The 18,449-nt window shown below is 43.8% G+C and overlaps 1 protein-coding gene across 1 annotated transcript in view; it reads left to right on the forward strand.

Moving 5' to 3' along the window:
- Nucleotides 1-817: 817 nt before the first annotated feature.
- Nucleotides 818-18,449, forward strand: part of LOC311238705 (corticotropin-releasing factor receptor 2) — a gene marked incomplete at its 3' end in the record, with an annotated part of 256,867 nt that continues 239,235 nt past the window's right edge. The window contains exons 1-2 of the mRNA XM_084326868.1: nt 818-953; nt 1,036-1,155. Coding sequence (XP_084182994.1) covers nt 833-953; nt 1,036-1,155 — 241 coding nt within the window. The 5' untranslated portion in view covers nt 818-832. The remainder of the gene's footprint in view (nt 954-1,035; nt 1,156-18,449) is intronic.

Consider the following 18,449-nt stretch of genomic DNA (forward strand, 5'->3'; position numbering starts at 1 on the left):
GAGTGACTATCACCAGTTATGAATCTAATCTAAGCTGAATGATAAAAGACTGGAAGGGGCAGCATTTCTATGAATTACATCACCATAATCCAAAATTGACTGCTTCAACAATCCTCTTTCTGCAAATCACAAGGATGCTGTTAGTGTAAAATAACCAATTGTTCTCAGTTTGCTAGTATAAATGTTATGTGCTTTATGTGGTATTTTAAAGTAAATTTTTCATCAAGCCAAATAAGATGATTTCTCAAACTGATCCATATCCTTCATTCAGCACGAGACTGAGACGTATGTCAGGCAGACTAGCCCATATTGTGCAGGCTAAATTACACTCGGGGCGGGGGATTATAGGTTTAGGGAAGTATTGATTACCGGTCTACATTATTAATACATATTATTTCAGTTGAATTGCAGTTTACCGCTACTTTCATTGTAAAAATGTGCGCGTCTGCCTTTCGCTGCCAGAACAAACCAATGAGCTATAAATAGGGCTACACTTTCAATGAAAGTGAAACGTGTGTATTTTAGTGAGTGGTGGTGAGTATTACAGGATGTCATTATTTAGACAGACAGACTATCGCGTCTCGCACAGCCCGTTCTCGTAGTTCTGTGTCAGCGAGCATCGCAGGGAGCCGCGGCGCGCATGCAGGCACATGGTTCTGATTGGACAGAGGCATCAGCGCGGTTTGAACGGGGAGCGTTCGGCTATTACTTGTCACATACAGTTGCTTGGAGGATTCACAAATCACAAAAGCACTGCTGGAGTTCGTGGTCATCTTCTGTTGGACTTATCTGATAGGGAATTCCCTTTGAATTTAGGCCTGCAGCTTTTACAATGGATGCTACAATTTATCAAATCATATTTGGAGAGTTTGGTGACCCAAACTGTAGTTTAATAGATGCTTTTCAAGACACTTTTTACGAAAACGCATCCTTCTCGTTGATGGACATTGACGGTAGGAGATCATTTATTTGGTATGGATGTTGCTATTTTTCATTACATCGTAGGCAATTGCAACTAATAGTATTTTCGTTTAGGTTTATATTGCAATGCCACAACTGACGAGATTGGGACCTGCTGGCCAAGAAGCAACGCCGGGAGGATTGTAGAGAGACCATGCCCCGAGTACATCAATGGAGTGAAGTACAACACAACAAGTAAGAGACAACTGTTATTTCACTGGGTGTTGAAACCATGGTGGAGTTGTTTTTTCTCCTTCAAGGGAGAGTATTATAAGGTGTCCATTCATAGCTTTTCACATGTATTTCCAAATAAAGTAAATACTACTAATAATAATACTTATTATTGTTTTATGGTTAAGGAGTGCTCCTTTTTTAAATTGATTGATGACTCATCAGTTTGCTGAAATGTGTGATTATTGTATACAAGCCATTATCTGCTGGATTGTTCTTCCCACTGACAATGGCATGGTGAGTCACTCTTATGCTTACTGTGCTGTCAATGGGAGGAGAGGTGTTGGACTCCTCCAGACCTGACTGCTGTTGTCATTTCGTGTGGGGATTTGTGTGTATAGGCTGTCTTTCTTCTCCCAGCAGCCCCGCCCCCCCCCTTCACAGCACAACTTCATCAGATGCCATTTAAAGTCACCGTTGCTCTGATGACTGATCAGTGCACCTCTTTATTTGCACCATGTCTGGTAAACAATATTAGTAAGACATGGCGGTGGTGTTTTGATTTCACTAATTTGGCCTGATAAGTGCAGTGATTTGCCATGACAGCACATGAACCAGTACGCCCCAGGGGACTCATGTTACTGTCAATCCATTACTGTTGACGGCCTGGAGGGAAGTTATTAATGTGATTACAGTGATTGGATATGTGTTGCAGCTATAGCACCTCAGAATAGCACAGTCAGATGTCATGGAAGTTGATAAGACCTATTGAGTCTGCAATATGAAATCTGACAGGAGCTTTGAGGTGGTAATCAAAGATACACGTGACACAATAGTAGATAGTAAGCTCGCATTGCTATTCCATCGACTCCCACGCTGTCTGACAATTCAAAATGAAGATGGTGGTGAGAATGATGGTGGCAGTGAGGAATAATTCTTTAAAAACTAATATTGTTGCCTACTGTAAAAGCCTATTGTGAAATGGAATATTATTGGCCTACTGTATTTCAGTGTAGGTTGTGAATTTGTTGGTGTACTTTGCAAGGAGCCCAGGAACAGGCTACAGTCTACAGTCTGTCAGAGAGTTGTGCAGCTTGTGCATTTAACTGTCTTAACAATGACACTGAGTGGATAGGACTTGAGGACAGCAATACACGCGGGGTGGGAATCAGCAGGGATTTCCACAATTTGATTAAATTCTAATTATAGGGCTACGATTCTGTTTTGAAATGATCACAATTAAAAACTCAGTCAATACAATTTGGTTCAGTTACTGTTAATATATATATATATATATTATAATTACCAGCAGCAGGGGGCCCAAGTACCACCGGTGGTACGCGTACCACAGGTTGAGAACCACTTTAGAGGGTTTAAAGTAAAACACAATGCTAGGAAAAAACACTCAACACCCAGACAACTTAATTTTTGTTTGCACATAGATGCAAAATCGCAGAAGTTGGTATCATGAGCAATTATTTCTCCCACCCCTACCTATCACATGTACTAGGCCTATGTGCTATGTTAACACATTGAGTGCCACGCCCCTTCCGGGAAGTGACCTGGCCGTAGGGCTGGGCGATATGACCAAAAACGTTATCGCGATAAAATTATAAAATTATTTTCATATAACTCGATATCGATAATTATCGTCGATATAATGTCTGTCAAGTTTAATTAACTTTTTATGCCCGGCGCCGATGGACGGGCTATTAATAGACTTGTTTTTCTGCTGTGAATGTCTCGAGTTGATGTCGTCATCAGTCCGCGCACGTTAGCAGTTAGCCAGAGCGAGCGAGCAGTACTGTGTATCCCATGACAATGTACTAGTAAATATCCCTAAAATACTCTGTTCCGCCACAATACATTGCAACGGCGTCCACCGTATACCACACATTACTATAACCGTGGCATCAGAATTCACTCCACACACATACTCGGCACGTAAATATATAAAAACAGCGCCGTGCAAGCTAGTTGTCCTAGCCAGCTTCGTTTCCAAGCGATGTATTCCATGACAATGTACTAGTAAATATCCCTAAAATACTCTGTTCCGCCACAATACATTGCAACGGCGTCCACCGTATACCACACACTACTATAACCGTGGCATCAGAATTCACGCCACACACATACTCGGCACGTAAATATATTAAATAGCGCTGTGCAAGCTAAGTATCCTAGCAGCCTTGAGTCCTGAGCTGTGGTGCGTAAGGACGTCATCACGTAACGTTGGTTGTTAGTGAGTGTGCTGAGCCGAGGCTGAACGGAGCCAAACTTGGAAAATCGATATATCGAAACTTTGCGACCACGTTTCATGTTTATTTCGAGGAAATAATTTATCGCGATATTTATCGTTATCGTTTTATCGCCCAGCCCTACCTGGCCGCGTGAATATTTTAGGCAACCAACTTGTGTTTAGCGTTTCTCTGATTGGCCAATACGCCCATGTGACCACGGCAGCGCGAGAGAGCTGCAGCGCGGAAATAGGCTGTCTATTGCCATTCTCTAAGACAAACTCTAACCTTAACCAGCTCCTTAACAGCGCCTAAACTTAACCCTTCTAACCTTAAGCAACTCCGAAACAATGCCTAACCTTAACCAACTCCGAAACAATGCCTAAACTTAACCGGCGAAAGAATGCACGTTAAAAAATATTGCCATTCTCTAAGACAAACTCTAACCTTAACCAGCTCCTTAACAGCGCCTAAACTTAACCCTTCTAACCTTAAGCAACTCCGAAACAATGCCTAACATTAACCAACTCCGAAACAATGCTTAAAGTTATGCCTAAACTTAACGGCGAAAGAATGCGAATGCACGTTAAAAAAGAAAAAAAATAAAAATTTAAGGGAATCGAACTTGCCAGCAACGGGCCGTAGGATACACAGCAATGCAGCGCTGCCAATTGAGCTAGTTCTGGATAGTAAAAAAGGGCGGATTACTGCTACATAATGCTACCGCGACGGAGCTCCGCACGCTCCGCGGCAGAGCGGAGCTGCCGCTCCGCTCTGCTGCTGCCGCGTCGCCGCGGGGGCGTGGCTAGACGCAAGTTGGGCGTGGTTAGACACAAGTAGGTTGCCTTTAATATTTAGGCGACCTGGCCTTGCCGTCCATTAACCCCATGTAAAAGTAGTTGTAGTTTGTAGAGCTAAACCTATATTTTATAGTATAGATATGGGTCTAATAATGCTGTTGAGTGTCAGTGAGTTGCTTCCAGTCAACGTGCAAAAAAACTGATTATTTTTTCATCCGTACATTTACGTTTTATACCGTTTTGAATATGAATATAGTTTGGGTGCTTCTGAGTAATTCCAGGGAAAAGACGTGAAAACAGTGTTTTTGTGTAATTCAATAAACACGTAATTTTTCGCCTGATTATCGGATCTTCCTGAAATCAATGCTAGATCATCATTATTATCCTTCCTCGTGCAAGCATGCAATGTGGTTTAGATCAGCAACCCCCGCCCCCCCCCCCCCTCCTGCACCCAACGGCAAACAGCCACACACATAAAACACAGATAGCTTCAATCGCAGTAGAAATAAATATCAGATCAACGCAAGCTTTCATTTATAGTGTCCTTGGCAGACCTGGCATCTGATTTAATGCAAAAAAAAGAATCCAATTATCTGATCGCCATTCCAGTTATCCACAGCGATCCTGTCTCCGACGTTGTTGGGCATTGCACATCAACGGGCGGGCGGGGTCAGTTGTCCAAACCATCCCTACAAGCGTGTGTTTTGCCGGAGTGTTTAGGACCCACCCCCACGCCGCAGCTCGGTAGAGAAAATAAACTAACCAGTTTCTAATGAGGTGCAATAATGGCCGAAGGCGTTAGAGGGCGGTATAAGACCGTCTGCCAGCTCAGACACACTCAGAACAGTATGCACAAGGTGCCCCGCTGAATTATGAATGGCAATAGCGATTAAAATAAATACCGTGAGAAAAATGTAGATATACGTTTCCGGCACTCAACGGTTGGGCGACAGAAACGTAGTTCTACGTTTTCGGCACTCAACCAGTTAACAACCTACTACAATATTGATGGAAACAAATCTGCCCCACGTATAAACTGTCCAGTTCACTTTGCTACTATTCAAAATGCAGTGGAACTCTCAGTTTCAAGGTGATGTGCTATCAGTCAGTAGGCTTGTGTAGGGAAATTATTTGAGACATATTAAACTGTCTACCGCAGTCAAATGGGAAAAGTACCCAGCCGCTCCGGTGGAGCTTCTCAGTGGGCTCAGTGGACAGCTGCGGTTGTACTGGGCAGCTCCCAGGTGTGAATGTGTGTAACTGTATCGAGTGTGAAGTTCATTATGCTCAGAAAACCACCCATGGACAAATAAAGGTTAAAAAAAACAACAGCCAGTCAATATAAAGGTGTTTTATGAGCTAATGGGCAAAATAATTACTGTATAACGCTTCAGAAATATGACCCTACTTGTGTTTATTTCTAGGACTACCAGCACTAATCAGTATTTCTGAATGTTGCAAAGCCCTTGTATTATCTTCCCGATGGTTTACTTTCAGAAGTTGGAATATAACTCAGCCAGTCACACACAGATTTAAGATTACAAAAAAAATATTGTCTGCGAGGGGAAATTGCATTGTTGCAGATAGCACCACACAGCAATAAATAGCAGAAACAAATGGAAAGGGTACATAAGAATACAAAAATAATATTACAATGAATAATAATGATATGAGTGAATGGATGAAGGTAATGATAGTGAGTTTGATTTGTGCAAACAACTACAAAAGGGCTATATATCTGTTTTGGGCTATATGTCCAATTATTTTCTAAATAATTATTTACCAAAGAAAATCCCACAAGGGTAGTATACTGAAATTGAAATGATTGTTGAGGTATGTCACGTATGTAGATATGTCATGGGTAATGTTAGTTAAAAGTGTATGTGTGTGTGGGGGTCCAAATTCAGATGGGGGGTTTGGGGGTTCTGATCTTTTCTACTCCAATATGCATATAACTAAACCCAGTAGGGTTTCAAATCAATAGGTGGAATGTGCCCTGAGACAAGTGAGCTGTCATAATGTGGTTGTCCTGACCCTGCTGCACACATGTTACCTCTGTGTGTTCAGTAATGAACAGATACAAATGATGAAATATATAGAATGTTATGTCATAGTAAACATAGCAACAGGTGCCAATTGCATGTTAATTCATATATTTCTGTAACACTTGGTTACACACAAATCGTTTTATCTGGTAGCTATAGTGTAGATCAGGAGTTCCCAAACTTTTTCAGCTCGAGACCCAAAAGAGAAATTTGGTGTTTCCTCGGGACCCAAACTTACAAAAATACATCATGAATTGCCATAACATACATTTATAAACTACTGATAAAGAACACAACAAACCATGAATTTCAAATGTACATGAAATGTATTTATTTAATTATAAAAGGACATCACAGCAATAATCAGAGTGTAATGTTAAGTTTCTCACCACCTCATAACATATGTACATAACATTTTGTAACACTTTTAAATTAACAAACATGTTCTACTCTCCTTTCTATTTATCACCCCTTTTTCAACTCCATTTCTTACCCCCTCCCTTCGTCCCTCAACCTTAAACCCCAACATTGAGCAACATTCTGATTAATTTGTACTGACTTATTTAAGAATTCTACTGACCTGACATCATGCTAGAAGGGGTATAATATTTCATCTATGGCACAATGAAATCTAATGAGAGGTATGTGGCTGGTAGAAGTTTTCAACCTGCAGATCTATTCTGGGCTTGGTTTTTGAAAGTGCTATTCTGAGGTCATGCTGAGCATTTAGTCTGTTTCTGTATTTGTTTTGCAGGTATGCTAGAGTAGAAAACCCAGATTCACATGTATGTGGTGCCAAACTGAATCAACACATCTACAGATTAAAAAAAAATATATATATATATTTATAATATACATTTTTCTTTTTTAATTGGCGACCCAATAAAAACGGGTCGGCGACAAACCGTAAATGGATCGCCTCGACCCCCATCAAATAACTGGGATCTTTTTGCTCCAGTGTCATCGCCCAACGGTAAGAGGAGGCTGCCGTGACTTTCAGTGTTTTTGTTTATTATTATCCATGCAAACTGCTCTGATCTATATATCACCCATACTACATGAAGCATTTAACGACGATCACAGAATTATAAACGACCCCCCCCCCCCGTTCACCCGCGCATGATCAGTCATAACGTTTAGGACCATGTACAGTTGAAATTTTTTATATAGCGTGGATCGGTATCAAACTGCATTTGATAATCTATATATGCATTTATGCCTATATCTCACGTTCTAGGAATTACTGCAGAAAACGATAAAAACATATTTATATTCTAGACGGTATTTTTGTATGAATGTGTGAATGAAAAAGTTAAACGTTCCTACATCCTGAACGATAGATAATCGATGTTGAATGGGCCATAGTAATGTCAATTTAGCAATACAATTTAAACAGTTATAGCCCTGCAAAGAAGGTGAACATCTCCATAGACTTACAGTGCTGGCAGAGAATGGTATAAGATGATCAAACTCCGTGGCAGTTAATGTGTTAAGATGAAGTGATCCGAGCGGCTGCTCCCAGACTGGCAACTGGGAGGGAATGGATCCCATCTGAGGCCGTACAGCAAGCAAAATCTGCTCTCAGGCATGCAGACATTGTAGGACAGGTGCAGCATGGAAGAGGTGGGTTTGGACTTGGGACAAGTCGACCCACATGGCACAAGGCAACATCAACCCAGAGGAGAAAGCTGGTGGTGATTCAGGTTCGGCAACAGGAGGAGGCAGACAGATGTGCAAATTCAGTCTCACAGTCCAAACAGGGCCAGTGGACTAGCTGGGAAAACGGAAGGAAGGATCTTTGGGAGATGGAAGGAAGCCAAATCAGCTTCATCATCAGAGCCACATCATGTTCTTCCCACGCCCAAGAACCTAAACCAGTGGTTTGGAGAAGATCCTTCTTGTGCGCTTTGCAAAACCCCTGCAACACAGAGGCACATCCTCACCGGCTTAAAAACCAGTTTGTTCCAAGGTCGCTACACCTGGAGACACAACCAGGTCCTAAGACAACTAGCGATCACCCTGGAAGGAAGGATAACTACCCCAATGCCTAGACACTCAAACACCACTTCTTTTGTAAGAGCAGGACAGCTCCCAGCAAAGCCATCTGCAAGAGTAGAAGCAACCCTCCTAGACACTGCCCAGGATTGGAGAATGCAGGTTGACTTAGACCAGAAACTCATCTTTCCGCCTGAGATCATTACAACTAACCTCAGGCCGGACCTGGTCTTGTGGTCAACCTCCCAGAAGTCGGTATTCATTGTAGAACTAACTGTACCATGGGAGGCTGCAGTTGGTGAAGCACGTAAACGACTGAAGTACTCCGACATAGCAGCCAAGGCAGAACAACACGGCTGGTGTGCCCAGGTGCTTCCGGTTGGGTTCGGGTGTAGAGGATTTGTTGCCATGTCCACAACCAAGCTTCTTAAGGGGATGGGAGTGCGAGGACAGGCATTCCGACAAGCTGTCAAAACACTGTCAGAGGCTGCCGAACGAAGCAGCAGATGGCTATGGATTAAGAGAAAGGACCCCAACTGGGCTGCAAAATGACCACCGAGGGGTAAAAGCAGAGGGGGGCACACCTGGGACACACCTTCTGCCTTTAACGATTTGTTTTAGATGTATTCTAAATCCTTAAAAAATGCTATATTGAATAACAACTTGTAAAAATATGTTTTTTGCACAAACATTTCAAGTTGGCAGTTTATATTCTCAGTAGGCTTACCTACTCAGTTTTCTGTGTATGCTGAAGCTAAAGGTGTCAAGTTAACATATATTGAACCACAAATGCAATTCAGATTGCAATTCAGACAAGTACAGAGAAGCTCTCCATCTCCAGGGGAAAAATAACAATATGTATAGTCAAAATCATGCCTTCAAGATGAGTTAACTATTTTAAAAACACTGTAAAGCCCCTGAAAACTGGCCTCAAAATAGTAATTGTATATATCAGCTCAAACCTGATTATGCATCAACCTCCTCAAGACAGACATGTCTGTGGGTATATCCCCGAACGGCTTGAATTCTCAATCCACCTTTTGACCACGCCCCTAATCTAAGCTGTTGAGGAGTAGTTAATGAGTAGTAGTAGCAGGATTCAATTGTGCCTTTGGATGCATTTGATCTTTTGACTGTAGACCTCTTCTTGTACTGCTTTGATGATGACGGCTGAGGCTTGACTTCATTCCTCAACAGCGATTTCTGCTTCGCAGTGATGCCAGCCCTTACAATAACTGTTCTTGGTTGTGTTGAAAGCACAGGCTATGTGTATGAGGCGAGTAATAGCACTTGTTAATGACTTCCAAGATGAGAACTTGGCGAATCGTTTGGAACCAAGCTGCTTGGATGATGCTGTAGTGCTTAAAGATGCCACTAGAGGTCGGATCTCTGGGTCTGAACTTGAGTCAACCAGGTTGAAAGTGCTGTCTAGGATACTTGGGTCTGGCATTGACATAAATCTGGGTCCACTGAGCTAGGGCTGGGCGATAAAACGATAACGATAACTATCACGATAAATTATTTCCTCGAAATAAACATGAAACGTGGTCGCAAAGTTTCGATATATCGATTTTCCAAGCTTGGCTCCGTTCAGCCTCGGCTCAGCACACTCACTCACAACAACCAGCGTTACGTGATGACGTGCTTACGCACAACAGCTAACAACCAATCAGTGAAGGAGATGGCCGAGACCCGGAAGGAGGTAGGACTCACTCAACAACAAGGCTTGCTAGGCTAATTAGCTTGCACGCCATTGTTTTATATATTTACGTGCCGAGTATGTGTGTGTTTTGAATTCTGAGGCCACGTTTATGGTAGTGTGGGATATACAGTGGACGTCGTTTCAATATATTGTGGCGGAAGAGAGTATTTTAGTGTCATATTTAGCACATTGTCATGGAATCCACCGCTTAGAACCAACAGGCTGGCTAGGATAACTAGCTTGCACGGCACTGTTTTATATATTTACGTGCCGAGTATGTGTGTGTTTTGAATTCTGAGGCCACGTTTATGGTAGTGTGGGATATACAGTGGACGTCGTTTCAATATATTGTGGCGGAAGAGAGTATTTTAGTGTCATATTTATTGTCATGAGATACTCCGCTTGTCGGCTAACGTGCGCAGACTGATGACGACATCAACTCGACTTGAGACATTCGCAGCAGCATAAGAAGTTAATTAAACTTGACGGACATTATATCGACGATAATTATCGATATCGAATTATATGAAAATAATTTTATCGCGATAACGTTTTTGGTCATATCGCCCAGCCCTACACTGAGCCAGTTGGTGTCTTTCAAATGGCTTGCAGCGACAGAGCGTGTTGCATGATCTGCAGGGTTCTGATCTGTTGGCACATAGCGCCACTGGTTTGGATGAGAAGATCTTCGTATGCGTAGTACCCGATTACTGACATAAACATAAAAGCGCCTGGTTTCATTGCAAATGTAACCCAGAACCACCTTGCTGTCTGTGTGGTAGGTTACAGCATTGAGTTGAAGGTCCAGTTCAGCAGAGATTAGGTCAGCTAATGTGGTAACCTTGACTTCATAATTTCATGATTTCATAATAAAAAATGTTAGATTAACCCAGAAAACTGAAAGTATCTGTAGTGATGGTAAATAGTTCATCACACATAGACTCTCAGAGTGATGGAACAAGCAGCCATTCCAAACCCCCCCAGGAAACCGAACACCTAGACATGTGACAGTTGAGCACAGCAAGAATGGACCAAACAGCGGAAATGCCTCTGTAAGAATGTGGTTGCAATAATAGATTCAGAAAATACAAAGTGCCAGTTTGGTAGATGGGGTTTTTGGGATGGCTCTTGTGAATTGAATAGTATTAACCTAAGACGCACTGACTATACTGGGTTAATATTATATCAACACAAACACTATTAAGGCAGAAGACACCAGACCTCATCATGTTGAAAATCACCAGGCGACACCTCTCATGACGACATTGTTTACTCAGTCACACACCACAGAAAAACGGTGACTACAGCAGTAAAGACAGTTGTCTAACCAAGATTAGAGGTCACAGGAAACATAATTGCATTATATTAGTTTAGAAATGAAAAACAATGTTGGAATAATAAAACAAGAGTATAGTAACCTATTAGAAAAGTAACTTACAGAAGAACCAAATAGAAGGAATGTTAACATGAGTGATTCATTCAAAGGAGGCCACAGTCCAACCCCCCCCTCTGGCCAAAAAGGAGGGGGCTACCCATGGCTGTTACAGACACATACGACCAGGAGACACCAAATGAGGACTGCCTGTGTTTAGATACTGGTGATTGGTGGAACTAGGTTAAGAAAAGTGAGGTCATGAAATCTATAAGTATGGAACAGTAAGAATAGAGAGGCAGGCCAGCTCAGGACACCCGCCACACACCGTTACCCAGGGGGTCTGAGTCTGCGTCCTCCACCACCACCACGACCATGGTCTACTTTGTCCCTATGTGAGTAGAAACTGTATATGGAATAATGTGATAAATAGAGTAAGATGCCTATCTTAGGCCCAGGTTTATCATGTGGTGACAGAGAGTACTATGGTCTTATTTCATTAACATAACATGACTAAAATGTATGTACAATACTGTCTTTTGATGTAAAAAGCCAACGAGGGCTATTGTGATTTACCTGCATCAAATCCTTTTGTACAATCATGTATTATGTTTTGAAGTGTCCTGTGTGTAACCAATGCATTATTCCACTCGGCCCACGCTGCAATTAAATGAATATTGGACCATAGCTGCTGGTTGTCTGGCTGTATACACTTATTCTCTACTGGCTAAATTTGGGAGCTCAGATGAGGACCATGTTTTCTATCACACTGTGATCGTTCCCTTCCTCTAGTTAGCAACCTCACTACTGTGCTGTAATTAATGGATATTCATATAGGAATATACAACACTAACTCTACAGCGAGAACTGCTGCGCAAAGTTCCAATCTTGGAATTGTGTGCTCAGGGTGGGGGGCCAGCTTGGCTTTCCCCATTACAAACCCAACATGATTCTTCCCGGCAGGGTCTGTGACTTTCAGATATGCCACCGCAGCGATAGCTTTGATCGATGCATCAGAAAAGACACACAATTCTCTTCTGACAGCGGCTGAAGGTGAAGTCTCAGCATAGGGTCTAGAGATGGAAAGATTGGACAGCTCTGACAAAGAAGCTCTCCATGACGTCCAGACTTCTTCCATTTCTTGAGGTAATGGTGCGTCCTAGTCACCATTCTCAGTAGTAAGTTCTCTCAGAATAGCCTTGCCTTGGATAGTGACAGGTGCTACGAACCCAAGAGGATCGTAGAGGCTGTTGATAGTGGATAAGACACCTCGTCGTGTGTACGGTTTGATCTCATCGGAGACACTGAAGTGGAAACAGTCTGTTTGGAGATTCCAATTCAGTCCCAGACTGCGTTGTATTGGTAGTGTGTCTGCCTCAAGGTCCAGGTCTTTAAGGTCACTTGCATGATCTCTGGATGGAAAAACTTCCATGACATCTTTGTTGTTTGCTGCGATCTTATGCAGCCTCAGGTTTGATTTGGCGAGAGTGTCCTGTGTCTTTTTTAGCAGGTTCACAGCCGCTTCAACTGTAGGCAGGGACTTCAGACAATCATCTACATAGAAGTCCCGCATCACAAAGTTCTTGTCGTCAGGGTCGACGTGGGACTCGCTGACCTGGACAGACTGGTGTAGCCCATGAATAGCCACTGCAGGTGAGGGGCTATTGCCAAAGACGTGGACTGTCATGCGATAATCCACAATGTCTTTCGAGAGGTCATTGTCTTGGAACCAAAGGAAACGTAGGAAGTTCCTTTCTTCTTCTCTTACCGAAAAACAATAGAACATCTGTTCTATGTCCACTGTAAGGGCAATTGCTTCTTTCCTGAAGCGGATCAGTACTCCAAGCAGTGTGTTGTTCAGGTCAGGCCCAGTTAACAGCACATCGTTCAGTGACACGCCGTTGTATTGGGAACTGGAATCGAACCGAATGTTGGCAAGTACCATCGTTCCTCTTCCTCACTGAGAGGAGGGGCTAGCTCAGCATGACCATTGTTGAACATGTTGTCCATGAAGCCGAGGTAGTGGTCTCGCATTTCAGGCTTCTTCTCAAGGTTACGCTTGAGAGACATGAGGCGCTTCATTGCATGCGGCCTGTTGTTAGGAAGCCATTGACGTGGACTCTTGAAGGGTAGAGGTGCCTCCCAACTGTTGTTTAGGTCTTTCCGTAGTCCTTCATCCATTATCTTCATAAAGGAGGCATCCTGAATTGAAGGACCCACCTGGTTGTCATCTTTAGCTCGCCAAAACACTGTACATCCTAGGTGGTCAGCATCACAGGTAGTTTCCTCCTCAGGATGCGTTGGAGGGTGGTCGGTGACCTGGGCATCACTGTAACGTTCCTTAACATGGAACACGTTAGGGCATGGTTCAAAGAGAGTGGGGCGTTTGAACTCTGTGGTGTTGGTGTAGAAGCTGGCGACTGTCTGAGGTTTGTGGACGCTACCTAGACATGCATTTCCTAGGATGACCCATCCCAGATCCAACTTCTGTGCGTAGGGTAGGTTGTGAGGACCGTTCACCTGTTTGCGGACTTTATGGACTCTGATAACATCCCGACCTAAGAGAAGCACAATGGGGGCTTGTGGGTTGATATCTGGAATGAGGTGCGCCACTGACTTTAGGTGTGTGTGATGGCGAGCTGCATTAGGGGTTGGAATCTCATCTGTTATTATGAATGTCATTACATTCTATGAGGCTTGGTAATGGAATACGGACAGTTCCATCAAGAGATTCTACTTCATAGCCACTGGCTCTTCTTCCTGCGGATTCTTTTACTCCAGCACATGTTCTCAATGTGTAAGGAGCACTTGGACTTTGGTTACTGAACACTTCAAAGAACTGTGAACGAACTAGTGACCTGTTGCTTTGCTCATCCAAAATCGCATACAGTTCCAGTGCTTTGTCTCTGTGGCCAGCTGGATATACCTTTACAAGGCATATTTTCAAGCAGGACCGGTCTGTCAGATCTCCACCGCAGACTTCTGTGCATTTGGTGGTAACATGAGCTCGGGGTGAAGGTTCCTCCTTCTCCCCGCCGTACTCAGTAGCAGGATCTGCCTCTTCTGCCCAGGGTGCAGGTCCAGGGTGAAGAGCTGTGTTGTGTCTTTCACTTTACATTCTGAACATTGAACTTGGACTTTACAGTTCCTTGCGATATGTGATGACGAAGAACAACAAAGCACACGCGATTCTCCATTAAAAATTTCTTGCGGTCTTCAATGGATTTTTCACGGAATGCACAGCATTTAAGTAGAGGGTGTGGTTTTCTATGAATGGGACACAGTTTATCGCAGTCATCAGATTTTGTCTGCCTCTCGCCGGGATCAGAGCTTGCTCTGGAAAATATCTCTGTTTTGTGGACAGAGACTTCTCGCTGTTTGTTTGGCTTCCAAAATGTCTTCTCAGTCCTCGGAGCCGTGTCTGCATGAGAGATAGTCCTCGGAGCCGTGTCTGCATGAGAGATGAAGTTGAAGCTTGGATCGTTCACAATGCTAGCTTCCTGGCTAACAAAGTCTATAAAGAAGTCAAATGGAGGATAGGAAACATGATGTCGCCGTTTGAAGGAAGTACCAGCAGATGCCCACTTTTCCTGCAGACGAAATGGGAGCTTCTGCACTATTGGGTTGACGCCTCTTGCCGTGTCGAGGAAAGAGAGGCCCAGCAAGTCTCCTTCATCCTTGGCTGACAGTAGTTCCATTAGTAGGTCACTCAACTTTGTTAATTTATATGGATCTTGTTGTGAAGGGCCAGATTAAACCGAATATATATATTTATTTATATATATATATTTAATTGTATTTGTATATTCTCTAATATTCCTTGATATCCCTTGTATATTCCTTGTACAATATGCATTGAATATCCATTCTAGCCTACTGAACATCCCATAATAGTCTCCATTCTACTATTGGTCGAGACCTTGGTGCCAGGCTGCCATACCCCCCAGACCCAGTTCAAACGTACCGCTCAACATGTACGAACAAGTCCTAGTTCCGCGTAGGAATCTGGCTACCGCACCACTAATGGGACTATTTGTTCATAGTGCGTATATATACTGCGCTACTAAAGTAGGACTTCCCTTTTCAGTCCAGTTTCTTACCCTCCAATAGAGTCACAGACGTAAAGCCTCCCCGCGACGCCACGTGTGGGAGTAAGGCCAAGTTCGGCTTACCATCGGTATTGAGACATTGTGTATATTAATATTTGAATAGTCATATTTGGCACTATATCGTCGAGTTGGACGTAGTCTATTAAGCTAATAATAGTCTGTTAATATATAGTGCTTCGTGCGGTGAGAATACTACCGTAGTCAGTACCCCATCGTTTCGGGCAGAGAACTGGCTGCTTAACCAGGATGATCGACCCCATGTGAGATTGCACCCGAGGAGCCCCAGAGCCGACGAGCGAGTGGACCTGTATACCGGATTATTCTACCGACGACAGCCCGCCTTCCCAGGCACGGATTATGCTTTGTATACGTTGATTATTCCATGGATAAAGACCCCCGACACTGCCGTGTGTTGGAACCCCCCCCCCTGGAGAGGACGCAAGGTGAGGAGACGCTCTGCAAGACGAGGTCGCTTCACGTCTCTCCTCCGTGGACCGGAGGACGCCGGCCCACAAAGAGTCCACCTGCTTTCATCTGTGGTCCAAGGATCGCCGGCGCATTGAACGGCACTACAGTGGGTTCACCTGGGATACCCTTGGCCGGATGAGGCAGCCGGATTCTACCCCCCCCCCCCCCCCTTCCTACTCCTGTCGGCTTACAAGCGACCGGATTAACCCCCCCCTAGTGTATCCAGTATATAATCATTGAAGTATCATTGCTGTTATTCCTTAAACTATTCCAGGTCGTATATGTACCACCTGCGCCTTCAGAGATTGGACATTCTCTATTGATATACCGACGAATACTCTTGCCATAAAAGTGCATACTAATTCCCATTCATAAATGTGATTGATTTGGCTTCCAAAATGTCTTCTCAGTCCTCGGAGCCGTGTCTGCATGAGAGATAGTCCTCGGAGCCGTGTCTGCATGAGAGATGAAGTTGAAGCTTGGATCGTTCACAATGCTAGCTTCCTGGCTAACAAAGTCTATAAAGAAGTCAAATGGAGGATAGGAAACATGATGTCGCCGTTTGAAGGAAGTACCAGCAGATGCCCACTTTTCCTGCAGACGAAATGGGAGCTTCTGCACTATTGGGTTGACGCCTCTTGCCGTGTCGAGGAAAGAGAGGCCCAGCAAGTCTCCTTCATCCTTGGCTGACAGTAGTTCCATTAGTAGGTCACTCAACTTTGTTAATTTATATGGATCTTGTTGTGAAGGGCCAGATTAAACCGAATATATATATTTATTTATATATATATATTTAATTGTATTTGTATATTCTCTAATATTCCTTGATATCCCTTGTATATTCCTTGTACAATATGCATTGAATATCCATTCTAGCCTACTGAACATCCCATAATAGTCTCCATTCTACTATTGGTCGAGACCTTGGTGCCAGGCTGCCATACCCCCCAGACCCAGTTCAAACGTACCGCTCAACATGTACGAACAAGTCCTAGTTCCGCGTAGGAATCTGGCTACCGCACCACTAATGGGACTATTTGTTCATAGTGCGTATATATACTGCGCTACTAAAGTAGGACTTCCCTTTTCAGTCCAGTTTCTTACCCTCCAATAGAGTCACAGACGTAAAGCCTCCCCGCGACGCCACGTGTGGGAGTAAGGCCAAGTTCGGCTTACCATCGGTATTGAGACATTGTGTATATTAATATTTGAATAGTCATATTTGGCACTATATCGTCGAGTTGGACGTAGTCTATTAAGCTAATAATAGTCTGTTAATATATAGTGCTTCGTGCGGTGAGAATACTACCGTAGTCAGTACCCCATCGTTTCGGGCAGAGAACTGGCTGCTTAACCAGGATGATCGACCCCATGTGAGATTGCACCCGAGGAGCCCCAGAGCCGACGAGCGAGTGGACCTGTATACCGGATTATTCTACCGACGACAGCCCGCCTTCCCAGGCACGGATTATGCTTTGTATACGTTGATTATTCCATGGATAAAGACCCCCGACACTGCCGTGTGTTGGAACCCCCCCCCCTGGAGAGGACGCAAGGTGAGGAGACGCTCTGCAAGACGAGGTCGCTTCACGTCTCTCCTCCGTGGACCGGAGGACGCCGGCCCACAAAGAGTCCACCTGCTTTCATCTGTGGTCCAAGGATCGCCGGCGCATTGAACGGCACTACAGTGGGTTCACCTGGGATACCCTTGGCCGGATGAGGCAGCCGGATTCTACCCCCCCCCCCCCCCCTTCCTACTCCTGTCGGCTTACAAGCGACCGGATTAACCCCCCCCTAGTGTATCCAGTATATAATCATTGAAGTATCATTGCTGTTATTCCTTAAACTATTCCAGGTCGTATATGTACCACCTGCGCCTTCAGAGATTGGACATTCTCTATTGATATACCGACGAATACTCTTGCCATAAAAGTGCATACTAATTCCCATTCATAAATGTGATTGATTTGATTAAGTGCTTGCTCTACACACCATCGCTGTGTATAAATAAAGACCTATTTCTAATTCGTACATTTGTGTTGGATCCGTTTCATCTACGTGACAGTGTTCATCATAATATATTTATGCCGAGTACTGGGTGGCCGAATATTAAGTACAAAGGTAGTGGTAGTAAGTATCATATCTAGTAATACAGTCAGGGAATTGTACCCCTCAGTTACAGATCTCGATTAGTTATTTTTGGAAAGGTGTCAAGTCGTTTGAACAGAGCGTCTTCGATCACTTCTGTTGAGCCATAGGTTTGCTCTAACCTGTCCCATATCATTGTCAATCCTGTTTCAGGGCGGTTGATGCATATTGCTCGTATCTGTTCGACATGTTCTGCTGACTCTTTGCCAAGCCACTTCAGCAGAAGATCCATCTCCTCGCATGCCGTCAGGTCTAAACCACTGGTTACAGACTGAAATGAGCGTTTCCAGGCTCTGTAGTTCTGAGGCTTGTCATTAAATTGGAGTAAGACTGTAGCCACAAGCTCACGTCGAGCAAGGTATCTTACAAAGTCATTATTGGGGTTTGGAGATGTGGGATGGGGAGTAGGATGACTATTGTCAATTTGAGATGTGGAATGTTG

Source organism: Notolepis coatsorum (genome assembly GCF_963971535.1).
Source record: "Notolepis coatsorum genome assembly, chromosome: 13".
Taxonomy (NCBI): Eukaryota; Metazoa; Chordata; class Actinopteri; order Aulopiformes; family Paralepididae; genus Notolepis; species Notolepis coatsorum.